The sequence below is a fragment of the Bos grunniens genome, chromosome 22 (assembly GCF_055505025.1).
Source record: "Bos grunniens cultivar Pamir isolate PY7600 chromosome 22, Bosgru_T2T1.0, whole genome shotgun sequence".
Classification (NCBI taxonomy): domain Eukaryota; kingdom Metazoa; phylum Chordata; class Mammalia; order Artiodactyla; family Bovidae; genus Bos; species Bos grunniens.
Genome location: NC_141186.1, coordinates 11,847,708 through 11,874,921, shown reverse-complemented (window position 1 = coordinate 11,874,921; position 27,214 = coordinate 11,847,708). Strand labels below are relative to the sequence as shown.

General features: G+C 51.3%; 2 protein-coding genes across 6 annotated transcripts in view; one reads left to right on the top strand and one right to left on the bottom strand.

The window, feature by feature from the left end:
* The first annotated feature begins 158 nt into the window (after positions 1-158).
* Positions 159-24,363, top strand: ACAA1 (acetyl-CoA acyltransferase 1). Its single transcript, XM_086365928.1, has 12 exons — positions 159-393; positions 594-687; positions 1,664-1,721; positions 18,428-18,507; positions 18,810-18,852; positions 20,515-20,613; positions 21,439-21,519; positions 22,726-22,916; positions 23,047-23,226; positions 23,517-23,572; positions 23,671-23,816; positions 24,062-24,363. Exons 1-12 carry the CDS (start codon positions 223-225, stop codon positions 24,135-24,137), a joined length of 1,275 nt encoding a protein of 424 aa, XP_086222054.1. The 5' UTR covers positions 159-222; the 3' UTR covers positions 24,138-24,363.
* DLEC1 (DLEC1 cilia and flagella associated protein) overlaps positions 24,071-27,214 on the bottom strand; it is a 92,299-nt gene continuing 89,155 nt past the window's right edge. For 4 of the 5 annotated variants that reach the window (XM_086365922.1, XM_086365923.1, XM_086365924.1 and 1 more), the window contains 4 exons: positions 25,999-26,160; positions 25,182-25,335; positions 24,831-24,954; positions 24,573-24,744 (listed from right to left, as the gene is read on the bottom strand). In XM_086365922.1, the coding sequence (XP_086222048.1) occupies positions 24,618-24,744; positions 24,831-24,954; positions 25,182-25,335; positions 25,999-26,160 (567 nt within the window). In that variant the 3' untranslated portion in view covers positions 24,573-24,617. Of the gene's footprint in view, positions 24,745-24,830; positions 24,955-25,181; positions 25,336-25,998; positions 26,161-27,214 lie in introns of all 5 variants that reach the window. The other variant, XM_086365927.1, reaches the window with a different exon arrangement.

The following is a 27,214-nucleotide window of genomic DNA, read 5'->3' as shown; positions in this document are numbered from 1 at the left end:
ATTGGAGCGGGACCTCAGGCAGGCTCGCCAACCAGAGGTTGGCTGAGGCGGGGAGATGGGCGGGACTTTTAGAGGGAAAGGCCAGTCAGACCAGTAGGTCTGTGGGTGGGACTTAGATATCCGTGGGTCAGAAGTAAGGTCCCGCGCCTGCGTGAGCCACGGTCTGTTGGTTGCTGCCCTGTCTTCCTGGCTGGTTGAGAGTTTACCCCGCCGAGCTGCGCAATGCGGAGGCTGCAGGTGGTGCTGGGTCACCTGAAGGGCCGGCCCGCTTCGGACCCGGAGCCGCTGGCCACCCCGTGTTGGAGCGGCGCGCGGCGGGCGTCCGCAGAGGATGTCGTGGTGGTGCACGGGCGGCGCACGGCCATTGGCCGGTCGGGCCGCGGCGGCTTCAAGGTGAGGCACCTGGGCTCGAGAGCCAGGTGTGAGATGGAGGCCCGGGGTGGGCTGGGGTCTGGCTCCTCCGTTCGTTTCCTTTCGGCGTCGGTGGTGGCTTTGCGCTCGAGCTGTGACCGCTCTGCCCCTTTGGGGGAGGGCGAGGCTTTGGTAGCTGGGGTCCCGACTCGGGATCCTAGCGGTCGCTCTTTCGGCTGTAGGACACCACCCCCGACGAGCTTCTCTCCGCCGTCATGACCGCGGTTCTCCAGGACGTCAAGCTGAGCCCGGCCCAGCTGGGAGATATCTGTGTGGGTGAGTGCACTACCCTGGCCCTGCGCTCGATCCTCGCCTTCCCATCCCGTCAAAGCGCTCCTCAAACACCTCCCTCCATTCAGGCGCTTTCCAGGCGTCTTCAGTGAGGGGAACGGCGACGGACTGCACGCAGATAAGTGTAATGGTCTCTTTAGGGCTACAGACTCCACCACCTCTCCCACCCCTGCTTCCAGGCACTTTTTGTGCCGGCTCCAAGCACATTCTTCATATTAAGTATGATAGGAAGTAGGAATCGCAAGGGACAAACATTTTCACGCCAGAGTTTTGGTGCCAGGGTTTGAGAACACCCTAAGGGACAGGAGACTGGGTTTCTCTACCCATCCTGATGTACTGTCTATGCCAGGGTAGAACAGAGGAAGCATCGAAAAACCATCAAAGTCCAGCTTTGCAGTTAATAATTGAGAAAGTGCCTGGGGGATTTGCAGCAGAGCTTGGACTTGAATCTAGGGCCTCTTGACCTTTAGTATAATCTTTTCCCCCACCTCTGCTTCCCACCTTAGCCTGGAACCTAACATTATATGGTAAGAGTCTCATCACAGAGGTGCTACCCCTAGGTGGGGGATCACTGTTCAACCCCTGGAGTGTGAGTAGGTGGAGGACACTCAAGGAGGTGTGCATTTTCAGAAACACTTTCCTAACTGACAGGACTGCCTCCTCCGACTTCAAGCTTTGCACTACATTCTTCTTTCCGTGTTACCTTTAAAGGCAGGCGACCTGCCCAGAGTGTGCTGATTTGGAAAAGCAGGGTGCTTGGGCAGGGCACCGGGGGCCTCTCAGGGACTGGATCTAGTGTCTGACCAGCACACGCTGCTGTGTAGCTGGCTCACGCCGCTCCAGACCTTGACATTCCAGTGGTTCTGAAGGAGGATTTGGAATGCCCCCGCTCTGGTTGTCACAGCCGTGCCTTAGTGCCCAGAGCACCACCTGGCACTGACTGGAGGTTTGCTGTCCACAGGAAACGTGCTTCAGCCTGGGGCCGGAGCGACCATGGCCCGAATCGCCCAGTTTCTGAGGTAAACTTTTCTGGTTCTTGCTCTGGGTTGACTATTCAGACTTGCTTGGGCTCCGGCCCCAGAGAACTCAGCCTGCTGGTGGGAGAAGATCAGGGTCTGGTGGACTCCAGACCCGAACACAGCCAGGGTGCTCAGCACCCTGTTTTTCTGGATGCCACCTTTCCCCCACTTTGAAAGGAGAGTGTGTTTACTAGTGCGGAGCCAGGACAAACAGCCTTTGGGCCTGGAGCAGAAAGTTCACTGTGGCCCAGTCTTTCTTAAGTTGAAGTCAACTTGTTGCTTTGGCTTTTGTAAGTGTGAACTTTGCCTGGATATTTACAGGTAAATATCCAGGTTGGCACACTGAAGAGAGCTTTTTAAATGCTAGTTGGGCAAGCTGGCGCCTCCAAAGCAGAGCTCATCCACAGAAACTTAGGAATGGGCCAGAACCCAAGGGTCACCCAGAAGGTACCCTGGTGAATTGCCCTTTACCTCTTGTCCTAAGATAGGGGAGGAGCTTTAAATTATTTTCCTGTGTAGATTTAAGAACCGCTTAGGTCTATAATCCCAGTTTCATGGATAAGCAACAATAGGAACATGAACTAGTGAAGGAACAGGAAAATGACAAAGAATGTGGAGACTAGGAGACATTCAGAGTGCTTAGCCTAGACTTCAAAAGATTCTTTGATCTGCCTCCAGATTTGCCTTCCAGTCTTATCTACCTGCCGCTGCTGCTTTAAGCCACCCTGTCTGCCATGCAGTACTGTCCCTGCCGCCCTTCTCCTCGCTAGTTAGACTCTGCCCAGTGTCACCGTTTTCACCAGACTTCCCTGAGCACCCAAAGCTTAGCAAGAGGGCTTCTTTTCCAGTCGCTGGCTACGCGCTTCCTTTTGATGTGCTTTGCTGTCTTGCTCTGTTGCTGTAGATGTGGCTAGTTAATTCACTTTCTGTGTGTGGTTGGGCGTCCTCTCGGGCGCTGTATTATAAGCATGTCAGCATCCCTCACACTGAGTCAGTGTTTACCGATCACTGGGTGGATTGGGTGAAGGGGCAGTACCTAAGCAGTAGGGTGTTAGGGGACCTGGGAAGGGTAAACAGGCTACAGGTGCCTAGGACATTCTCCACCCAAGAAGGTCTCAGCAAAGCCTGGCCTGGCCTCTAGTCGAAAGGTTCCCAACTCTGGTCACATGCTAGAATCAGCAGGTTTCACCCCGAGGTTCTGAGTCCATGGGTCTCGGGATTTGCGCAGGACTTTGTGCCCGTTCCCAGCTCAGATTACATTGGCAGAGGTGGCTCCACCAGCTTCTAGGGCTGAAACCCGTGTGAAAGCCTGGGGGAACCCACCCGAAGGAGGGATGTTAGAATACCTAGTACATGTCAGGGTTCTTTGTCCAGCTGGGAACAGGCTTTCCATAGAGAATGGTGGGAGCATACAGGCTGAGAGTAGGGATGGTTTCTGGCCTCATATTTTAGACATTCTTTTTTTTTTAAATTGAAGCATAGTTGATTTACAATGTTGTACTTCTACTGTAGCGAAATGATTCAGGTACACATATGTTTATATACATTCTTTTTAAAAAAATATCCTTCTCCGTTATGGTTCATCACGGGATAGTGACTGTAGTTCCCAGTGCTGCACAGGAGGACCTTGTTGTTTATCCACCTTTATGTAATCGTTTGGGTCTGTCAGCCCCGAACTCCCATGCCATCCTTGCCCTAATCACCGCCCCCACCACAAGTCTGTTTTCTGGGCGTCCATTTCTGTTTTGAAGATAAGCTCATTTGTGTCATATCTTAGATTCCACGTGGAAGCGATATCATGTATGTGGCCTTCTTTGTCTGACTGACTTCCCTCAGTGTGACAGTCTCTCTTCAGGTCCATCCGTGTTGCTGCATGTGGCGTTATTCCATTCTTTTTATGACTGAGTAATATTCCACTGTATACACCTATCGCATTTTCTTTATCCAGTCCTCTGCTGATGGACGTTTGCGTTGCTCCCATGTCTTGGCTCTTGTAAATGGTGCTGCAGTGAACACTGGGATGCATGTATCTTTTTGAATTATAGTTTTGAATGGATGTGGGCCCAGGAGTTGGATCGCCCAATCACACGGCAAGGCTAATTTTAGCTTTTTGAGTGCCCTCCATACTGTTTGCCCTGGTGGCTGCTCCAATTTACATTCCCACAAGCAATGTAGGAGGGTTCTGTTCTCTGCACGCCCTAGCCAGGATTTGTTATATATAGACTCTTAAATTTTAATTTTTTGTTTTATATTGGAGTACAGTTGATTTACAATGTTGTGCTCGTTTCAGGTGTACAACAAAGTTATGCAGTTATACATATAAATATATTCATTCTTTTCCCATATAGGTTATTACAGATTATTGAGTCAAGTTCCCTGTGCTATATAGTAGGTCCTTGATGATGTATCTATTTTGTATATAGTAGTGTGTATATGTTAATCCCAAACCCCTAATTTATCCCTCCCCCCACCTTTCCCCTTTGGTAGCCATAAAGTTGTTTTCCAAGTGTGTCTCTATTTTGTAAGTAGGTTCATTTGTGTCATTTTTTAGGTCCCACATACAAGTGGTGTCACACATTTGTCTTCCTCTGTCTGACGTAGTGGATCATCTCTAGGTCTGCCCATGCTGCTGCAAATGGGATTAGTTTTTCTTTTTCGTGGCTGAACAGTATTGCATCGTACATACGTACCACCTCTTCACTCACTGCTTTGATGATGGACATTTTGGCAGCCTCCGTGTCTTGGCTAAATGTAAACAGTGCTGCAGTCAAGGCTGGAGTACATGTATCTTTTTGAGTTATGGCTTTCTCCAAATATATGCCCAGGAGTGGGATTGCCAGATCACTGTTAGCTTTATAAAGACACCACTATACTGTTTTCCATGGTGGTTGCACCAGTTTACATTCCCATCAGCAGTGCAGGAGGGTTTGCTTTGCTCCATGCCCTCTCCAGCATTTACTGTGTAGACTTTTTGATGATGGCCATTGTGACCAGTGTGAAATGATGCCTCATTGTAGTTTTGATTTACATTACTCTTTAATAAGTAGTGAGGTTGAGCTGCCTTTCATGTGCCTCTTGCCTATCTGTATGTCTTCTCTGGAGAAATGTTTATTTAGATCTTTTGCCCATTTTTTGATTAGGTTTTTTTTTTTTTTTTTTTTTTAATATTGAACTGCATGGAGCTGTTTTTGTATTTTGAAGATAAATTTCTTATTGGTCACTTTGCAAATATTTTCAGCCATTCTGTGGGTTGTCTTTCATTTTGTTTATGGTTTCCTTTGCTGTGCAAAAGCTTTTTAAGTTTAATTTCGTGTCTCTCTCTCTCTCTTTTTTTTTTTTTTCTATTTTTACTACTCTGGGAAGTGAATCAAAGAAAGATATTGCTGCGATCTGTGTCAGAGAGTGTTCTGGCTATATTTTCCTCTAAGAGTTCTGTAGCATCTGGCCTTACAATTAGGTCTTTATTCCATTTGTATTTATTTTTGTGTATGGTGTTAAAGGGAGTTCTAATTTCATTTTTTATTAATACATGGAGCTGTTCAGTTTTCCAAGAACCATGTGTTGAAGAGTGTCTTTTCTCCATTCTGTGTCCTTGCCTCCTTTGTCATAGATGAGGTGACCATAGGTGCGTGGGCTTATCTCTGGGTTTTCTATCCTGCGCCATTGATGTGTATTTCTGTTTTTGTGCCAGTACCAGAACTGTTTTGATTAATATAGTTTAGTAGTGTAGTCTGAAGTCAGGGAGCCTGATTCCCCAGCTCCATTTCTCTGTTTTTTAAAAACACCATTTGTAGCGGTGCTCCACTGCACGCTTGTGTGTGTGGCTGCACTGGGTCTTGGCTGTGGCCTGTGGGGTCTTCAGTTGCCTCTCAGTCACGGCAGGTGGAATCTAGTTCCCTGGCCAGGAATCGCACCGAGGACCCCTGCACTGGGCCCAGGTTCGTTTCTCTTCCTCAAGATTGCTTTGGCTATTCAGGATCTTTTGTATTTTCGTACAAATCGTCATTTTTTTTTCCTAATTTGTGAAAAATGCCATTGGTAATTTGACAGAGATTGCATTGAATATGTAGATTGCTTTGGGTAGTATAGTCATTTTGATAATATTGAGTTTTCTAATCCAAAAACATAGTATATCTCTCTTCTGTCTGTGCTATCTTTAATTTCTTTCATCAGCATCTCATAGTTTTGTAAGTACAGTATAGGTCTTTTGCCTTCTTCGGTAATTTTAATCCTAGGTATTTTATTCTTTTTGATGTGATGGTATATGGGATTATTTCCTTAATTTCTCTTTCTGATTTTTCATTGTTAATGTATAGGAATGCAAGAGATTTCTGTGTATTAATTATGTATCCTGCATAATTACTGATTCATTGATGAGCTCTAGTAGTTTTCCGGTAGAGTATTCAGGATTTTCTGTGTATAGTATCAAGTCATCTACAAACAGTGATAGTTTTACTTCTTCTTTTCCAACTTGGATTCTTTTATTTCTTTTTCTTCTGTGATTACGTGGCTAGAACTTCCAAAACTATGTTGAATAAAAGTGGCAAGAGTGAGCTACTTATTTTGTTCCTGATCTTAGAGAAAATTCATTCAGTTTTTCACTGTTGAGAATGATGTTAGCTGTGGGTTTGTCGTATATGGCCTTTATTATGTTGAAGTAGGTTCCCCCAAGCCTACTTTTTGGAGAGTTATTATCATAAATGGATGTTAAATTTTCTCAAAAGCTTTTTTTGGATCTATCAAGATGATCATAATGGTTTTTATTCTTTAGATTGTTAATGTGGTGTATCACATTGATTTGCATATATTGAAGAATCCTTTGCATCCCTAGGATAAATTCCATTTGATCATGAATTTATGATCCTTTTAATGTGTTGGTGGATTCGGTTTGCTAGTATTTTGTTGAGGATTTTTTTGTTGAGGATTTTGTGTTCATCAGTGATGTTAGCGTGTAATTTTCTTTCCTTTTTTCTTTAAATAGTCTCTCTCTCCAGTTTATTCTTTTTAAAAACATTTATTTATTATTGGACTTACCTGCTGGTCCAGTGGTTAAGAATCTGCCACCAGTGTAGGGGACACAGGTTCAATCCCTGATTTGGGAGGATTCCATATGCTGCGGAGGAACTAAGCTGAATGCTGCAAGTGCTGAGCCCACGTGTCTAGAGCCAGTGCTCTGCAACAAGAGAAGCCATGGCAGTGAGAAGCTGCGTGCTGCAGCCAGAAAAAGCCCCCGCGCAGCAACAGAGACCCAGCACAGCCAAAAATAAATTAAGAAATTTAAAGATAAATAATTCATTTTTAAAGAATTTTAGTTTTGGCTGCGCTGTGCCTTCATTGCTGCGTGCAGGATTGTCCGTGGTTGTAGTGAGCAGGAGCTGCTCTTCATCACGGTGCGTGGGCTTCTCACTGTGGTGGCTTCAGTGGTTGTGACTTGGAGATTCCAGAGAGAGGGCTCAGTAGGTGTGGCCCATGGGCTTAGTTGCCCCACTGCATGCAGAATCTTCCTGAACCAGGGATCGAGCCCGTGTCCCCTGCATTGGCAGGTGGATTGATTTTTAACCACTGGACCACCAGGGAATTCCTGTAATTTTCTTTTTTTTTGTTGGTATTTGTCTGGTTTTAGTATCAGGGTGATGGTGGTCTCATAGAATAAACTTGGGAGTGTTCCTTCCTCTGTAGTTTTTTGTAAGAGTTTCAGAAGGATCGGTGCTAGCTCTTAATGTTTGATAGAATTCACCTGTGAAGAATTCACTTCTGTTTGTTGGAAGTTTTTAAATCACAGTTTCAATTTCAGTACTTGTAATTGGTCTGTTTGAATTTCTCATTTCTCCCTGGTTCAACTGTAAGGTAGTACCTTTCTAAGAATTTGTCCATTTCTTCTAGGTTGTCCATTTTATTGGTATATAATTGCTTGTAGTAGTCTCTTATGATCTTTTGTATTTCTTTGACATCAGTTGTAACTTTTTTCATTTCTCATTTTATTGATTTGAGCCCGCTCCTTTTTTCTGATGAGTCTAGCTAAAGATTTATCAATTTTGTCAATTTTGTTTATCTTTAAAGAACCAGCTGCTACTCTCATTGATCTTTCATATTGTTTTCTTCGTCTCTATTTCTCCTCTGATGTTTATGATTTCTTTCCTTCTACTAAGTTTGTGTTTTATTTGCTTTTCTTTCTCTGGGTGCTTTAGGCATAAGGTTAGGTTGTTTATTGGGGATTTTTCTTGTTTTCTGAGATAATCACTGTAAAGTTTCCTCTTTTGAGTGCCTTTGCTGCACTGCATGGGTTTTGGATTGCTGTTTTGTCCTTTGTTTCTAGGTACTTTTAAAATTTGCTCCTTGATCTCCTTAGTTATCTGTTGGTTGTTTAGTAACATGTTGTTTAGCCTGCATGTGTTTGTGTTTTTCACAGTTTTTCCCTGTAATTGATTTCTAATATCATAGCCTTGTAGCTGGAAAAGATGCTTGATATGTTTTCAGTTTTCTTAAATTTACCAAGGCGTGATTCGTGGCCCCAGATGTGATCTGCCTTAGAGAATGTTCCATGTGCACTGGAGAATAAAGTATATTCTGCTGTTTTTGGATGGAATGCTCTATAAATATCAATTAAGTCCATCTGGTTTAATATGTTTCCTTACTGATTTTCTATCGGGGTCATCTGTCCCATTGGTGTAAGTGGGTGTTAAAGTCCCCTACTATTATTGTATTACTGTCGATTTCCCCTTTTTTCTTAAAATTAAACTTTTTATTTTGAGACAGTATATTTAGATAATCACATGCAGTTCTAAGAAAGAATACAGAGACCCTCGCGTACTTTTTCCCCAGTTTCACCCAGACGGAACATCTTGAAAAACTATTGTACAATTTCCCAACCATGATATTGACATTGATACCATCAAATTACAGAACATTTCCACTACCACAAGGCCTGTCTTATAGCCACACCCACTTTCCTTCTCACTCCTCTGCTCCCTGATCCCTGGCAACCACTAATCTCTATTTCTGTAATTTTATTTCAAGAAAGGTATATAAAGGGAACCACACCAATTGTAACCTTTTGGAATTGGCTTTTTTCACTCAGAATAATTCTTTGTAGATTTCATTCAGATTGTTGTGTCAGCAGCCTGTTCCTTTTCATTGCTGAGTAATATTCCATGGTACACAGGTAGGGCCCACCCTCCCCAGGGCTGCTGGACTGGGTACAGAGGTTAAGAGGGAACCTGGCCTCATCTTGAGGGCCTACTGTGAGCTAGTTTGTGTTCAGCACACAGCTGGAGCTTTTCAGAGGCGGTATTGATGCATTTCCTATCTCTGTGCCTCCTACAGCCCTTCTTGGAAGTAGAACATGTGAAATGCCATAGTTGTAGAATTTGGAGCAAAATGAATTTTGTGAACGCTCTTCTAATTGCAAACAGACATCTTTGACACAATCTGGGAAACTTGAACATGGACTAAATATTAGATTATTTAAGGGTTATTGTTATTTTTTGTTAGGTGTGACACTGGCATGCCAGTTATATAAAAACAATGTCGTTCGTTGGCTTGGCAGGTTGAACGGGTTACTAGTGAGAGGACACTGCATCTGGGATTTGCTTTAAGCACTCCAGCCTTGGGAAAGATGTGGGAGGGGGAGAAAGGAAGCACTGTTAACCAGTGTTGACAATAGAGGAAGCTGGGTGATTCGTATGTGGGAGTTCATTATAGTATTCTCTCTACCTCTGCGTGTGTCAGGACATTTCGTAAAAAAAGGCCTTTGAGTGTGCAGGGTTACTGAACCCACATTCCACAACTGGAGAAAGGTGATCTTGTCTTATCGCAGTGTCTGGTCTGTGGCTCCCATTGGTTTGTTTGAAGCCATTATTTAGCAGTCGTATGCCAGGAGACTCCTCGCTGGAACCAGTGTTGTGGAATCTCTAGCAGTGAATTGTATCAGCCTTGGTCATCCTGTCCCAGTGCTCTCTGATTTGCACGTAGGATTCTGTTCTTGCGGTGTCACCAATCTCTGTGGAAGAACTGTTTGCGGCTTCATGTAAGAATTATTGCCCAATCTGGGGTCAGTCCTGATTCCATCCCACATTCACTGGCTGTGTGACTTGCAGCAAGTCCCTTTGCCTCTCTGGGCCTCAGCTGCGTGGCTGTAAAATGGAGAACCTGGCTGTGATGTCCTGAGGGTCGAGAGTGGCAGGGCACCCTCCATATCCTGTCTGGCCTTGGGATGGGCCATATGGGGAGGAGGGTGAGGGTGGAAGTGCTTTGGCCGACTTGACCTACCGTAGCAGTTTCTGTTTCCTGAAAGCCTGCAGATGAGGCTCAGAGAGGTTAAGTGACTTGGCCAGGGCTTCACAGCAGTGGCACTGATGGAGGTGAGGTTCGAACCTGAGACTCTCTGGTACGGTGCCTATACCACGGTGCCTCTCACAAGCGGGTCAAGAGGACCCTCAGGAATCATAGGGAGGATTTGTCCTCCTGTGAGAGGTGGTAAGCTCTGTGCCAGTGTGCAGTCTGGTGATGGACTGTCCACAGGGTCGGGTCCGGCTGAGGCTGCCCAGCCCCTGGCAGGCCCCTCCCGCCTCCCACAGTGGCCGTGACCGAGGTGAGCATGTTTTCATGCTCAGTTTTCACTTTTATGGCTGTTAGCATTTGCTTTAAACATTGACGTCTTCCTGTGTTGAGTGCATATATATTTACATTGTCGTTATGTCTTCTTGGATTGATCCCTCGATTATTATATACTGTCTTTCCTTGTCTCTTGTAACAGTCTGCTCTTAAAAATCTAGTTTATCTGATATGAGTATTGCTACTCCAGCTTTCTTTTGATTTCCGTTTGCATGGAATATCCTTTTCCACTCCCTCACTTTCAGGCTGTATGTGTCCCTGGGTCTGAAATGGGTCTCTTATAGATAGCATGTATGTGGGTTTCGTTTTTGTATCCATTCAGCCAGTCTGTGTCTTTTGGTTGGAGCATTTGAATCATTTACATTTGAGGTGATTATCCATATGTGTGTTCCTATTGCCGTTTTCTTTTTTAAATATTTTTTATTTATTTTTGGCTATATCAGGTCTTCGTCTTGGCACATGGCATCTTCATTGTCACACTAGGGCTTCTCTCTGGTTGTGGTGCATGGGCTCAGTTGCCCTGTGGGATCCTAGTTCCCTGATCAGGGATCACACCCCATCCCCTGCATTGGAAGGTGAATTCTCAAGCCCTGGACCCCAGGGAAGTTCCACGCCCCCACCTTACTGCCGTTTTTGTAATTGTTTTGGATTTGTTTTTGTTGGTCTTCCTTCCTTCTCTTCTCTTCTCTGGTGGTTGGATGACTATCTTTAGTGTTGTGTTTGCGTTGCTTTTTCTGTGTGTGTGAATCTGTTGTAGTTTTGGTTTGCAGTTCCCATGAGGCTTCGATACAGCAGCGATCTATATATGTACAAGGTTAAGTTGCTGGTTCTTAATTTCAAATGTAGTTCCCATTTCCTTCAGTTGTACTCTCTTCTTCTCATGATTGCTGATTTTTTTTAAACTTATTTATTCGGCAGTGTCGGTCCCTGTTGTGGCAGTGGGATTTTTTGTCGTGGTGCTCAGGCTCCATAGCTGGGGTGCGTGGGTCTAGTCACGCCATGGCATGTGGACCACAGATCGCACTCACATCCCCTGCACTGCAAGGCGGATCTCCAGCCACTGGACCGTCATGGGTGCTGGTTTTGCCGTCCTATTGGTGTGTGGATGATTTCCTGTTTCTTTGTTTGCTTTTATTGGAGAGCTTTCCCATTTTTTTATTTTCTTGTTAGGGAATTAGCTGGTTTTGTGGTGCTGACTTCTCTTAGCTTTTGCTTGTCTAAAGCTTTTGATTTCTCCGTTGGATCTGAATGAAAACCTTGCTGGGTGTTCTTGGTTGTGGGTTTTTCCTTTTCATCACTTTAAATATATTGCTGTCTTCTGATCTGCATTGTTGCTGCTGATAACCTTACGGGGATTCCTTGTATGTTATTTGTTGCTCTTTTATTTTTTGCTGTGTTGGGTGCTGAGTCTTCCTTGATGCGTGTGGGCTTTCTCTGTCCTCAGCAAGTGGGGCTGCTCTCCAGTTGCATGCGCAGGCGTCTCTCGCTGTGGAGCACGGCTCAGGCTCTGGGCTTCAGTAGTTGTGGCACACAGCTCTAGTTGCTCCGCAGCATGTGAGATCTTCCCAGACCAGGGATGGGAACCCGTGTCCCCTGCATTGGCAGGCGGATTCCCAATCACTGGCTCCCCCAGGAAGCCCAGGCAGCCTGTCTTCTGATGGCTGGGTGGGGCTGTGTTCCTGTAGAGTTGGTTGTTGGGCCTGAGGCTTTCCAGCAGTGGAGCCTGCAGGTTGTTGGCTGGGCCCTGGTCTTGGTGCCAAAATGGGAGCCTCCAGGAGAGCTCACACCAATCATATTCCCTGGAGGTTCCACTATCGTTGTGCTTGTCCTGAACCTCAGCCGGTGAGCTGCAGCCACCCTTTGCCTCCCCAGGAGACCCTCTAAGATCACTAGGTGGGCCTCGCCCAGGTTCCTGTAAAGGTGCTGCTTTAAGCTGGGCCCAGTGCGCATGAAACCGGCTGTGTGCCCTCAGAGAGGGGGTCTCTGATCCCCCAGCCCTGTGGAGCTCCTGCCCTCAAGCCCTGCTGGCCTTCAAGGCTAAATGATCTGGGGGTTCTTCCTTCTAAGGCCAGCCCCGCAGACTGTCTTGGAGGGCTCTTTTTATGTGGGAACATCCTGTGTAGTCTGCGTGTGTTTAATATTTGTTGGTGCGAGAACTCTCTTTATAGTATGTCTGCCACCTCTTTCCTCAGTGTGTGCTGGTGCTGTCCCCTCTGACAGGGGGTGTGACTGATGCAGTGAGCAGAGCCTGTGCTGGGTATTGATCAGGGCCTCCTCTCTGCTCTGTGGTTGCACCGGCCTGTCAGGGCGCGGTCTGCTCCCTAGGTGTTGGAGTAGAGGCCCTCAGATCCCTTCCTTAACTGTGTGTGTGATATGCGGTATGAGGCAGCGGGGTTGGAGCACCCCCCTCAGAGAGAAACCACTGGGTATCCTGTTCCGGAGCTGTTCACCGTGGGTGTGCTCTGCTGTCACCTTTCACCCGTGCGCGAGCTCTCAGATGACGCCATTGGCACGTCTCTCAGCCCCATCGTAAGTGTGGGAATGCCACAGTTGGCCCTGGTGTCTCTCCAGTGTTGTTTTCACCAGGCCACCAGCATCCATCCACTGAAGTCAGGGCCCAGGTTGCAGTAATTATGGATCTGGACTGCCTGGGGGTGCTATGGAGCAGCTCAGACTCTGCCCTGGCCCCACCTCAGCATGTGCGTGTCCACAAAGTTCTCAGCTGCAAAAGCTAGACCTGTCTGGGCTGCAGGAGATGTTCTGCAGGCACTGAGTTCACAAAGCCCATTGTTGTTCAGTCTCTCAGTCGTGTCCAGCTCTGCGACCCCATGGACTGCACCACACCAGGCTTTCCTGTCCTCCGCTATCTCCCGGAGTTTGCTCAAACTCATGTCCATTGACTTGGTGATGCCATCTCATCCTCTGTCACCCTCTTCTCCTCCTGCCTTCAATCTTTCCCAGCATCACGGTCTTTTCCAATGAGTCTGCTCTTCCCATCAGGTGGCCAAAGTATTGGAGCTTCATCTTCAGCATCAGTCCTTCTAATGAATATTCAGGGTTGATTTCCTTTAGGATTGACTGGTTTAATCTCTTTGTTGTCCAAGAGACTCTCTCAAGAGTCATCTCCAGTACCACAGTTTACAAGCATCAATTCTTTGGTCCCCAGCCTTCTTTGTAGTCCAGTTCTCACATCTGTACATGACTACTGGGAAAACTATAGCTTTGATTATATGGATCTTTGTCAACAGAGTGATGTCTCTGCTTTTTAATATGTTGTCTAGGCTTTGCTTCCAAGGAACAACAGGTGTCTTTTAATTTCATGGCTGCCGTCACTGTCTGTAGTGATATCGGAGCCCAAGAAAATAAAGTCTGTCACTGTTTCCATTTTTTCCCCTATTTGCCATGAAGTGATGGGTTTGAATGCCATGATCTTATTTTTTTAAATGTTGAGTTTTAGGCCAGCTTTTTCACTGTCCTCTTTCACCTTCATCACGAGGCTCTTTAGTTCCTCTTTGCTTTCTGCAATAAGGGTGGTGTCATCTGTGTATCTGAAGTTATTGATATTTCTCCCGGCAGTCTTGATTCCAGCTTGAGCTTCGTCTAGCCTGGCATTTCACATGATGTATTCTGCATATAAGTTAAATAATCCCATCGTGGGGTGTAAATCTGCTGTTCATGCCGCTGGGAGGAGAGATTGCAGCTCTTCTTCCTTAGTTGCACAGCCTCTGAGGCTCAGCTGTGGTTTCAGCCCCACCTCTGCATGTGGGTCACCCTCTGGTCCCTGCTCCCAAGTCTGCCCCAGAGCACGTGAGCCCACTCCGGCAGGGAGGGGCCTGAGAGCCTGTCCTGGCTGGAGCCCTTCCAGGTGTCTAGGAAGGTAGGGTCGTCACTTGGGAGAAAGGCTCAATGGTGGCCCCACCCTTTGCACATCACTCAGCAGTGGGGCTTCGCTTGTACAGTGGTCCCAGTTTCCTCCGTGAGCGTTCTCAGTTGCAGAGCTCCTCACTCCCACCACCTCAGGCTGTCTCATGGCAGCCAACGGCAGTCCTCTCCCTAGGTCTGCTTTCCACACCCAGCCCGTGTGCACCAGTGGACACGTGTCTCAGGCTGGGGCGCAGAGGGCTGGGTCAGACCATCTGTGCAGGTCTCTCCGTCCTGCCTGCCGGTTGCTGTGTTCTCCTCCGAGTTTCCGAAGATCCCCTTCTGCCCAGCTGATCTCCCTGCCATTGAGGGGGCTTCCCCACATGCAGGAACCTTCTCTTCTTCAGCTTCACCCTCAGGTGTGTAGGTTCCATCCCACTTCCTCTTCCTTTTCCCTTCTTTCTTTTTTCCTACCTGGGTATGTGGGGGATCTATCTTGCCTCTCATCCACGTGTCTTTTTGAATTCGAGTTTTGTCTGGATGTGCACCAAGGAGCGGGATTCTTGGATCAGATGGCAACTCTATTTTTAGCTTTTTGAGGCACGTCCATACTGTTTTCCATAGTAGCTACACCAGCTTACATTCCCACCAACATTGTAGGAGGGTTCCTTTTCTGTCCACCCTCTGTGGTATTTATTTGTAGACTTTTAAACGATGGCCATTCTGACTGGTGTGAAGTGATACCTCGTTATACTTCTGACTTGCATTTCTCTAATAATTAGCGATGTGGAGCCTCTTTTCCTGGGCCTGTGAGGCCTCTGTCATACTGTAGACATTTCTTTTGCACTGGTTCTCTGTCCTGGCCACAGGCGTATTCTCTGTTCTTTAGGGCAGCAGTCTCCAATCCTTTCGGCACCAGGGATCAGTTTTGTGGAGGCCAGTTTTTCCACGAACTGGTGTATGGGGGGATGGTTTCAGGATCATTCAAGCACATTAAATTTACAGTACACACTATTTCTATTATCATTACACTGTGATGTATAATGAGACCATTATACAACTCACCATAATGCAGAGTCAGTGGGAGCCCTGAGCTTGTTTTCTTACAGCTAGACAGTCCCATCTGGGGGTGGTGTGAAAAGCGTGTGTTGCTTCTGTCCGGTCTACTCCATAATCTCATGTAGGTTGCTGTCACTGCAGAAAACCCTGCCTCATAAAGATTAGATATTGGAAATGGAAGCAGGTTTTTCAGTGCTTTGGTGGAAATCTCAGGATATTCTGCCTTGATTTGAATCCAGAAAGTGTGGAGATTTGAAATTGTCTGAAACATGACTTTTAAGGCCACCATCATTTTCAGTCTAAAGCAGGTGATCCTCTTCTAGCACAGCCAAAGTCAATTTCCCTGGCTTATTCACAAATGGGTTGTGGATCCATTCCTTCCCAGTTCGGGGGTCTTTTGTGGTTGGGAAGTAATGCTCAGACTCTCTTGAAAGCTGAGATAGGTGATCCTGCAACAGCTGGGAGAAGGAAGGTGCTGGCTCAGTCTGTTTCAAAATTTCTGCTAATGGTTGAAAAATCCCAATGTTCACCCATTGCCCACGTAACTCCAGTTTGGCTGTGAATGCAGCCACTTTATCTGCCAACTTGAACACAGTTGTCATTCTACCCTAAAATGACAGATTGAATTCGTTGAGTAGGTTAAGTATGTCACTCAAAGTAGGCAAGTTTTGTGATCCACTCTGCGTCACTGAAATGTGGTGACTTTTCCTAAAAGAAATCTCTGGAGCGGCTCTTGTAACTCTGGCCAGGGATCTTGTGTGTAAGATGCGTGTGCTCCGAGTCCATCTCCTCAGAGAGTTCTGTGCACAGACATGAGTTGTGGCAAGCGCTTTAATGTGGCTGATAACTGTAATCCCGTCTCAGAACACTGCTAAGTTCAGGTGACTTTTTCACATAGCCAGCATTTCCCTATGGAGGATGTGGTGTGTAGACTCACATTCAGAAGCTACCTCTTTGACTTGAGTAGTGAAACCAGAAAGCCATCCAGTCATGGCAGCTGCTCCATTCATGCATGACACAAAAAGACCAGTTCAGTTTTCCTGGTATGTAATCAAAGATTTGAATCGTTCTGCAACTGTAGTGTGATTGGCAACGAAAGGGCACATAACATATCTGCATACACATCCTCCTAAAAAACAGATTGCACAGACAAGCTCTGTTGCCTTGTGGTCAAAGTCGATAGACTCACCAACCTGGTCTGTGTACCTCGGGGAGTCATTTATCCTCTTTAACAACTGTGTTGGGCTCTCCTGGTGGCTCAGATGGTACAGAATCCACCTGCAATGTGGGAGACCTGGGTTTGATCCCTGGGTTGGGAAGAGTCCCCTGCAGGAGGGCATGGCAACCCACTCTAGTATTCTTGCCTGGAGAATCCCATGGATAGAGGAGCCTGGCGGGCTGCAGTCCGTGGGTTTGCAAATAGGCAGACACGACTGAGCGACTAAGCACGGCACACAGCACAACATCTGCTGCTATTAATCTTCTCATCAGTTTGTCTAGTTATGGTGCTGTCTGAAAGAGGAACACGTGCCACCATTTAAACTGCAGCCTCTCCTCTAAAAGTTCACAACAGATGTCAGGCAGGATCAACTCTACCAGTAGAGCAGGCCTTCTTAACTTTAGCTGTAAGGTTAGCCACTATGAATGATGCTCTCAGTATAGGTCTGTTTGATGAAGTGAGTGGTAGCCTTCAGCAATTGCTTCTGTTCTTCATGTTTTGAGTTTTTTCTTTGTAAAAATGCCAAAGGCTTGCCTGTCTGTCTGTAATGTTGGTTGCGCTGGATCTTCGTTGTTGCACCCAGGCTTTCGCAAGTTGTGGCGAACGGGGTCTACTCTGTCGTGGAACAGGGGCTCCGGGCACATGGGCCTCAGTAGTTGTGGCGCACGGGCTTCGCTGCTCTGAGGCATGTGGAATATTGCTGGACCAGGGATCAAACCTGTGTGCCCTGCATTGTCAGGCGGATTCCTACCCACTGTACCACCAGGGGAGTCCCAAAGGCTTGGCTTTTAATGCAGGGTGCTCGGTCTCCATGTGGAAAAGCAGTTTTGAAGGTTTTTTAGCTTTGTTGGATGGCTGGTCACCACAGTTACAAAGCACGCTTGGAAACTGTGAGTCACTTGTTGTAATGAACCCATAATTTAATTAGGGCTCTTGGTATTTTCTTTTAAATGCAGCTTTCGTTTTTGTCGGCAGTCTTAAGCATCTTCTGCTCTCTCATCATTGGGTCTTCTCACCTTTTAAGAAGCTCTCCAGCGACGTTTGCTTTCTACTCATTTTGGCTAGGGTTAGTTTGTGGGCTTATGAAAACTGAGACAGGTGCATAGTGTGGGAAAGAGGCCCAGACGGAAGTGGTCAATAAAATAATGGGCGAGCCACAGGTGGACTGAAGTGTCAGATTCTGACTTAAAGCCTGCCACCAGATATGGCTTAACTGTCGCTTGCCACTCACTGATAGGGCTCTGATATGAATCTGCAGCTGATTTGTTATGGTCCGTGTGTGGTCAGACCTCTCTGCTAATGACAGATGTGTATTTGCAGCCACTCCCCACCCTAACCTCACTGACTCGCTCCACCTCAGATTGTCAGCCATTAGATTCTTAGAAGGTGCGCATAGCCTAGATCCCCTGAATGCTCATGCACAGAAGGGTTTGAGCTCCTATGAGAATCTAAGGCTGCGGCTGATCTGGCAGGAGGCGGAGCTCAGGCACTAGTGCAGGCGATGGGCATGGCCACCAGCTGCCACCCGCCTCCTGCGGTGCCCAATTCCTAACAGGCCAAGGACCGGTACTCACCCATGGTCTGAGGGCTGGAGACCCTGGCTCTAGGAGAAAGAGGGTTGTACAGTTTCACTTTTGAACCTTCAAAGCCAAGACAAGACCCAGCCAGCCTTCTCTTGCCTCTGGGCCGAGCTTGGCCTTGGCTGAGGAGAATCACTGGATGGAAGGGCATGTGCTTGCGGGGCCTGGGGCACAAGTGCCTGCAGAGATGGGTTTGCCCAGTGTGAATCACCTGGAGTGCGGGCAGGGCTGCCTGTTTGTTCCCCTGGTCTTTCTGTCCGACCTCCCCCCAACTCCCCTACAAAGGGGCAGTCAGGCTGGCCAGGAGCCCGGGCCTGCTTTCCCTGAGCGCTGGGCAGAGAGAGAGGGGCTGACTTTCTTGCTTTCTGTTTCAGTGACATTCCGGAGACTGTGCCTTTGTCAGCTGTCAATAGGCAGTGTTCGTCGGGGCTCCAGGCGGTGGCCAGCATAGCTGGTAAGTTGTGACTGGGTAGGCACCCGTGGCTACAACCTGGCCTTAGTCCTGGCTCCATGGGTTTGGGTCAGCAGAGTCCTTGCCTGCAGGGCAAGTAGTAATTTCTGAGAGGACTGTACCCACAGAAAGCATGGAAGAGAGCCCCCCACTGCAGCCCCCAAGCCTTTTCTGAGCATTCCTGGCTCTCCATCTCGGAGGCTGGGGCTGAGTTCCCCCTTAGAGACCAGGTGGGGAAGAGGCTCCCCCGTTCCCAAGACAGATGGACTCTGGGGAAAGATGTTTATAAAATGCTTTTGTTGCAGGTGGCATCAGAAATGGGTCTTATGACATTGGCATGGCTTGTGGGTAAGAATTTCTTTCTGCGGGAGCTTATAAACTAACTTGCAACAATGAAACTAATGTTCTCTCCTGAATTCTCGGAGGCTATGAGTTCATGCTTCTCCCTCCAGCCCTTTCAGGCAGCTGGCTGCCAGTTGGTTCCTACAAATTCTGCTTAGAATCAGCCCCCAGCTCTGGCTGTTTGGGAACCGCTCACACCTCTCAACACCAGGGGAAACTGGCTTTGAAGAGCTTTCTTTTCTTGGAAATCTGTCAGGCTGGAGATGTGGGCAAGCATTTTGAGAAGACACAGTACTGGGTTCCCATCTGTGGCAACCCTTGTTGATTCATGATGGTTGCTGAAAATGGAAAAAGCAGTTTTGGTTCCCAAAAGCCCAGGACAGCTGCCTGCTCTAGAACTAGTTTGTTCATTTAACAGGCTGTCTGCCCCCTCGCCCTGTCCAAGGTGGAAACTTCCACTGCCTCCTGGGCTCTGAGGGACACGGTCAGATCTGTGGTGCTTTGGTCCCTGTCAGCTGTGACTCCTTCAGCTGCAGCCCACGGAGCCCCACGTGTACTGGGCAGCACTCCAGGGAGGGGAGGCTGAGGTGGCATCTGGTGCTGGGAGCACAGGCCCCTTCAGGGCTTCGGCAGGCTTGAGGGGCCAGCAGCCCCAGGATACTGACCCACTCCCTCTGCCTCTCAGTTCCTCTCCAGAGCATTTCTTCATCGGAGCCCTGCTGGGCCATCTTGGAGCTGTGCCAGTTGGCACTGGCTGTACTGCCCGTGTCAGCAAACCTAGAGACCACATCTCAGGGACTTTGGTGGGGCAAAGGCCACTGACCAGGCTGTCCCCGGGCTTCTCGCTCTCCCACTGGACGATGGATGGGGGTGTGTGTGGACTGAGGAGAAGGTTGGAGCCTTCATGGGTTTGACGGGGAGTTTGAGTCCCCAAGCACGTGAAAGACCAAATTACAGTGTTTGAGGGTTTGGGCCAGGACAGTCCCCCGTGTCACAGGTTGACTGGTCCTCAGACTTTGCTCATGACGAGTGGCTCAGGATATTGTAAGTGGCAGTGGGCTCTGGAGCCTGACTACCTAAATTTGGTCCCCACTGACAAGTTAACTCAGCTTCTCTGGGCCTGGCATTGCTCACAGCACTCTTAATACTTGGGAGGATTTTTCAAATAGTGCTGGGCGCATGAAAACCATGCAAAGTTATGTTACCACCCTTTGAAGCCTTATATTCTGCCACCTCCTGGAAGCCCTTTGTGACCACACTAACTTGAGATCTCAGCTTTCCCCTCGGCTCCTGGCACCTCCTCGTCCACACAAGTCAGCTTGCTCTTTGACATGCGGCTTTTAGAATATTGGTCTCTTCTCTCTTCTGGATCTGTGGCCCCTGAGGTCAGGGCCTGGGCTCGTTAGACGTGTTTTCCCCACTGTGGCCAACGCTAGGCCGCTTTCCTTGGGAACTGCCACTGGCTGACGGAGCAATTGTCTTAGGGAAGTGAGGCCCTGCCCAGGCACGTGGACTGTGCGGTGGTCTGGGGGTCGGGGTGGAGGCGGGGCTCAGCAGCCCTGCACCCCCAGCTCTGCCTGGCTGGCCCGGGGCTCCCTGGCTATTTCCCAGTGCTTGCCGGCACCCAGCTGTCTGTGGGGAGCCTGCTAATCACCTCCTTCTCCTCAGGGTGGAGTCCATGTCCCTAGCTGACAGAGGGAACCCTGGAAATATTACTTCACGCCTGGTGGAGAAGGAGAAGGCTAGAGACTGCCTGATTCCTATGGGGTGAGTACCTGCCTCAGCTCCCTGCCTGGCCTGGAGCAGGGCTTCAGGAGCTTGGATCCCCTTGTGGCCCCCCAGCCTCTGGCCTGGCTTGCTCTGAAGGGCCTCTGGGGATGGGACTTCCTGAAGCCCCCAGTGCATTTGTGCCCCTGGGTTTCCAAGCATGGCCCAGACTATCACCCCCACTCTAAGGGGCTCAGTCACACAAGGCCTGATGGCAGCTGCACCTCAAAACCTTGGCCTCAAGTTGAGGAAGCGGGAGGCATTTGCACACCAGCCATGCCGGTGAGGGCACTGGGCCCTGATGGTGGCGTCAGAGGCGCCATAGTTGCAGAGCCGCTGAGCACTGCAGCCAGTGCCACCCTGCGGCCGTGGGCAGGGAGTCCTGGCTCCACAGGACGTGTGAGGGGATGCGCGGCTGCCTCCACAGCCGGGGACCATCTCTGAGGGAAGCCTCTCTGAGGGAAGCCTCTCTGAGGGAAGCCTGGAAAGCCAGAAGCCTGGGCCAGAGGCCCTGCTGTGGCACTGGCCTGTGGGGGGAGGCTGCAGCTCCGGGGAGCAGAAAGCTGGCTGTGGCCTCCCATGGGGACCTGGGAGTCCTCGTCTCCTCACAGGAAAGCAGTTTCCCTTGAGGTGCAGGAGAAGCTGGCCAGGCCAGTTGGCACCACACCCAGGCCCTCCTGTGTGCTGGTCTCTGGTGTACACGCTTAAAGTCCCAACTACGGTGACTCCTGCCTGTGCGCCTGGTGTCACTGAGACACAGGTTTCCCCGCCCCATCTGCAGCCCCAGGCCCCACACAGACTCAGTGTTCCCCGTCTGTGTTCTAGGATAACCTCAGAGAATGTGGCTGAGCAGTTTGGCATTTCGCGGGAGAAGCAGGATACCTTTGCACTGGCTTCCCAGCAAAAGTGAGTGCTGTCTGGGGTGAGATGCTGAAAGGGCTGGAGAAAGAGCTTTTGAGGCTGTTCTAAGTGGGCTTCCCAGGTGGCGCTAGTGGTAAAGGACCTGCCTGCCAATGCAGGAGACATGAGACACCGGTTCGATCCCTGGGTCAGGAAGATCCCCTGGAGGAGAAAATGGCAACCTTCTCCAGTATTCCTGCCTAGAGAATTCTATGGACAGAGGAGCCCAGCAGGCTACAGTCCGTGCGCTTGCAGAGTCAGACACGACTGAAGCAACTTAGCACACAGGTGGTGTCAGATGGAGCCGCCCTAGGCTACTGCTGGGCAGCAAGTGGTTTCTAAGCCTCCCCCCAGGCAGGGAGGTGGGCCAGGGATGGCGCCACCGCGCACTTAGCGCTACGTCCCATTATAGTCTTACCAAGTGTCTTTCCGCCTGTACGTGGCTGTGGAGGGAGTGGTCTCCAGCCAGGTGGGCCTCTCTGAGGCAGTGGTTCTTAGCCACTTGGGTTCAAACTCTCACTAGAGAGTCGGGTAAAAGCTGTGGCTTCTTCCCCTGGGAATGCTGCTGGGCCTTTGCATATGATTGCAACAATCACCCTAAAATGCCTTATGCTTTTACACTGTTTAAATTCTAAGGTTCCTCCAGTAGTTTAGTGTATGTCATTTTTATTATTTTTAAAATATTTATTTGGCTGTGCTGGCTTTCAGTTGTGGTGTGTGGGATGTACTGACCAGGGATCGAACCTGGGCCCCCTGCAGTGGGAGCACGGAGTTGTAGCAGCTGGACCACAGGGAAGTCCTATGTCATTATAAATATGTGGAAACAGGAAACAGATGGGATTGGGCTGGTGGGAGGGAACGGAAAGTCCACGGAAGCCAGCACGAATATTCCTGGGACTCCAGCCTCAGGTTGGCTTAATCCCTCTTGGGTGAAAGGCTCAGAGGGGAGCCCCCTGCTCAAACCTCCCCCTTGGAGGATCTGGTAAGGCTGATGGCCAGAAAGGCCTGTGACGCCTGGGCTCCCCCTCCTTGGGTAGTAGGGGGCCACACCAGGCCCTCTCCATGCTCCCCTAGGCAAGTGTGTTCCTGCACTTAGCAGCCTGAGCTTGCACATCTGTCCCAAAGGGCAGCGGGTGGGGGCGTCAGGGAGGGACCCCAGGAAGGAAAGTAACCCCATGTGAGCCTGAGCCTGGCTGTCCACGGTGCTGGCAGGGCAGCCAAAGCCCAGAGACAGGGCTGTTTCCAGGCCGAGATCGTGCCTGTCACCACCACGGTCCGTGACGACAAGGGCACAGAGCAAAGCATCACCGTGGCCCAGGACGAGGGCATCCGCCCCAACACCACCATGGAGGGCCTGGCCAAGCTGAAGCCCGCCTTTAAGGACGGGGGCTCTACCACGGCTGGTGAGACGGGGCTGCTCCACGCTGGGTGTTCTCCTCTGGGTGCTGGAGCCACCAGGCAGGGTGGATGGGGAAGGTGTGGACCACCTCAGCATGGCCCCCAGGCCCCCCTAACCCTGTGCTTTGCCTCCAGGAAACTCTAGCCAGGTGAGTGATGGGGCTGCTGCCATTCTGCTGGCCAGGAGGTCCAAGGCAGAAGAGTTGGGCCTTCCCATCCTTGGGGTCCTGAGGTCCTATGCAGTGGTCGGGGTTCCACCTGACATCATGGGCATTGGCCCTGCCTACGCCATCCCTGTGGCTTTGCAGAAAGCAGGTAAGACGGCTCCTTCACCCCCAAGATTGAGATCCAACTCCTGCTTCTCGTGCTGTTGCTGCCTGAGGCAGGTGGGGGACAGGAGCCTGGTGGTCCTGTGGGTGCTGCAGAGTGAAGGGGGGTGAAGACCAGCACCCCGACCCCCAGCCAGGTTCCACGCACCCATCTTGAAGAAAGGCAGACATAGCAGGCAGCCTACAGGCCATGGATGGGGCAGGGCCCCTGGGGAGACTGAGGATCCCACTAAGGGGGCCGCTGGGTCAGCTCAGGTCTTTTCCCCGGGCCTGCAGGGCTGACCGTGGATGACGTGGACATCTTTGAGATCAACGAGGCCTTTGCTAGTCAGGTGAGCCTTTGTGGCCTGGGGCCCCCAGTTGGAGCCAGGGGGCGAGGGGCAAAGGGGACCAGAGAGGGGTCCACAGCTGATGCTGCACCTCCCCCCAGGCTGTGTTCTGTGTGGAGAAGCTGAAACTCCCCCTTGAGAAGGTGAACCCTCTGGGGGGTGCAGTGGCCTTGGGCCACCCGCTGGGCTGCACGGGGGCTCGACAGGTCATCACGCTGCTCAACGAGCTGAAGCGCCGCGGGAAGAGGTGAGGCTGGCCCCGTGGGGGCGTCAGGGGGAGGTGTACGTACCCCCACATGCTCCAAGCTGAGGAGACGGGGGATCCTGGCCTGCAGTAGGCATCTGTCACCCTGTGTGCGCGCCTGGGGGGCAGGCTGGGGCCCACACGCCCTGAGGTCTGGCGTCCTCTGGGCCCTGGTGCACCCAGCTCAGCCTTCCCGGCGAGAGCTTGGTGGCCGAGCCTCCACCCCACCTGTGTGTCTCCTTCCCCAGGGCCTACGGGGTGGTGTCCATGTGCATCGGGACTGGCATGGGAGCCGCCGCTGTCTTTGAATACCCCGGAAACTGACGGCGGCCAGGGCAGAGGTGCGGCTCCCGCAGCAGTGCCACACCACGGGAGGGATAGCAAGTCAAGACACCTGAGCTGCTGTGAGCACACAAAACACGAACAGATGCCCCAGCACAGGGGCGGGTGCGGAGACACACCCAGCCCACAAGGCCGCCATGTGGTCCCTGGGGGCAGACGCTGTGGAGGGGGAGTGCCGCAGACACAGTAAACGCGCGGTCTCACCTCAGTGCCTGTGGTTCTTCCGCAGGGCCAGTTCTCACTAGGCTGGTCCTGCCTCTGCTCCATCTGAACACTAAGTGCCCTGGTCTCCGCCTGGCGGACCCACCCTCAGATAAGCCCTGAGGACAAGGCGCAGGCCTGGAGGGGTCCCTCCATCCCAGGAGCCGTTCAGAGGTTCCCCAGCAGAGGCCCATGCCCAGTAAACTGCTCCAGAGCTCCAGGCCACGTTTATTTCCGGGGCTGGGGGCTGAGGGCAGAGCCTCAGAGCTGGTGCTGGGGTGAAGCATGTCTCTCGTCATATGAGCCGCGGCCCCGGAGCCGCAGGGTGCACGGCTTCTCCCCGAGCACGCCTTCCACCACCAGCGTGGACTCGTACAGCTCACAGCTCCTGTGGGAAGCCGGGGCTCAAATCAGGAGGGGTGCTGGCCCAGGGCTCTGGGGGGCAGCGCCAGCCAGGTCGTGGGGGGGCCATACCTGGCGGTGAAGGAAACCTGGAGGGTGACAGAGGTGGGGGGTGCGTTGACTGGTCGTGCTTCCAGCAGCCCACTGCTTGGGGACACCTTGAAGGCCACGGGGTCCCTGTCTGGCTCCTGCTGGCCTGCAGGATGGGGAGGACGCGCAGGCAGCTCCACGCACCGCCTGCGGCACTGACCCCACCTCTTGGTGCTTCTGCTGCTGCCCACCACCCCGGGGGGGACCACTTCCGATGGGGGAAGTGGCAGTCAGCGCAGCAACTCCCAGGGGGTCTGGCCTACCAGCACAGGGCCACAGGCCCCTTCCTGGGGGTCTCAGTCTAGCGGAGTTGGGGAGGAGGGCCTAACACACCTGTCAGCACAGCCCAATAGCTTCGGCAGCCACTCAGGTTCATGAGGTAGACCTCCCGGGCCTGGCCCCGGTTCACGAAGCAGGGGCCGAAGTCCACCCAGCTGGTGGAGAGCTGCAGCTCGGGCACGGCCACCACGGCCCGCAGGGGCACCACCTGGGGACAGAGCCGGCCACCCGGGGGAGGAGCAGGGACGCGGGACCCTGCCAGCCCTCCGCCCAGCAGCTTCTGAGGAGCCCACGGGCAGCACCGCCGCTGGTGGGAGGAAGGCGGCCAGGGAGGCGCTGTCTGCTCCCTCCTCCCCTGATCCAGCGCTGTGGTTTCCACTCCCTGCCCGGGTCACCTCACTGCCTACCCGCCCCCCTTATCCAGCCTTCTGCTCCTCCTGGGCTCTGGGCCCTCTCACCTTTCCCCCTGGCCTCTCCCCTCAGAAGCTTGTGGGGCTGGAGTGTGGAGCTTGTCACAGCCCACAGGACAAGGCCCATGGCTTTCTCACCTGGTGCACACAGTCCCAGACAAGCCCCAGAGGCATCCCTCAGCTGCTGTCAGCATCGTCAGGCCACTCCCTTGGCCTGGTCCCCTGCTTTCTCCATTAAACAATGTGCAGGCTTCACGTGCCGCCTCTTCCTCCAGGAAGCCTTCCCTGATTTTGCACCCTCCAGCACCCCACCTGGCTCTGAGCTCCCGAGGCCGGTAAGGATGGAGATGACCCCATCTCTCCACGTGCCAGACGATTGGGGTCGGTCCTCCGCTGACTCCACCTGAGCAGAGCTCAGCCCGGTGCCCCTCTTTAACACGTGAGCCAGGCGGGGGACTCACCTGTGAGGTCTGGTTGCTGTATTCCAGCAGCAGGTTCTGTGTGAACACCATCTGCTTCTCTCCACTTGGGCTCTGCTGAATGTCTACTCCGGGCAGCATCTGGTCAGCCGGGAGCTTCTGATAGGACAGCAGCTCCAGGGAGAGCGAGAAGGACACGTTCACCTGAGCAGATTGTGGGCGAGCTGTCACCTCAGGCTGCTGGAGGCGGGCAACAGCTTGCGCACCTGGGGCTCCACCCTTCCCTCCTGCAGGCCCGGCCTGGTCCCCTCTCAGCCTGTGACCCAGAATGGCCTGCAGGCCCTGCTCCATGCCCAGCAGCTGTCAGGAGCTGAGGGGCCAGAGGAATGGAGCTGTCCTCCCCTCGGGTGACCAGGGCTGTGTGCAAGCCCGCAGGCCCAGGGCAAGCCTGTGTCTGTCCTGAGGGCAGTAAGGGGCCCCAGCTGAGTTTCAAGCGTGGGACACGAAGTCAGCTTAGCCTTGCTCAGGGGTCACCCTGGTGGCTGTGGGGAGAGGGCTGAGGTATCACAGGCCTCACGGGAAGGGCCTTGGACACGTGGCTCCCAAACCCAGGTCTGTGGACCTAGCTCCACAAGTTTACTCCCTGGCCTTCTTCTCATCTCTGGAGGGGGGTTCCTGGGAACAGTGTGCCTTATGTTTATGGAAAGACAGTGATGAAACCCTGCAAGAGGGCAGGTGAGCGGGGAGGGTCTGTGCTACGTGGTGCTCTCAGGACCAGGACGCGGGCAGAGGAGATGGCAGACTGGTGCATCCAGGGCTCCTGAGTGTGTGCTCTGATAGATCTGGGCATATCTACATGCGGAGAGCCCTGTGCAGAAGGTGTGCTGGACGGTGGGTGTGTGTGGGATGGTGTATATGTGCTGAATGGTGTGTGTGTGTGATGGTGGGTGTGGGATGGTGGGGTGTGTGTGTGACGGTGGGTGTGGGATGGTGGGGTGTGTGTGTGAGACGGGGGTGGGGGGTGGGACTGTGGGTGTGTGGGACAGTGGGTGTGGGTGTGTGCGCGCACGTGCGCTGGATGGAGTCTTGTCTGTCTGTCTGGGGAGTTGGCCCCTGAGTGTGTAGGGCATGGCGGGGCCTGGATACTACCGATGTCTGTGTCTGAGTACAGCCCTGGGAGGGTACTCTGTTGCCATGCTGTCTGTACATACACGTGCGGGAACGTGAGAGGAAGGTGACTCCCAGCCCAGGAGTGTGT

What these genes read in the sequence shown, in the direction of transcription:
- ACAA1 (XM_086365928.1), top strand. Translation starts at nt 223, where the DNA reads ATGCGGAGGCTGCAGGTGGTGCTGGGTCACCTGAAGGGCCGGCCCGCT. An exon ending in GCACTGGCTTCCCAGCAAAA is followed by an intron (nt 21,520 to 22,725) that starts GTGAGTGCTGTC and finishes CGGTGCTGGCAG; the next exon opens with GGCAGCCAAAGCCCAGAGAC. An exon ending in CGGGGGCTCTACCACGGCTG is followed by an intron (nt 22,917 to 23,046) that starts GTGAGACGGGGC and finishes CTTTGCCTCCAG; the next exon opens with GAAACTCTAGCCAGGTGAGT.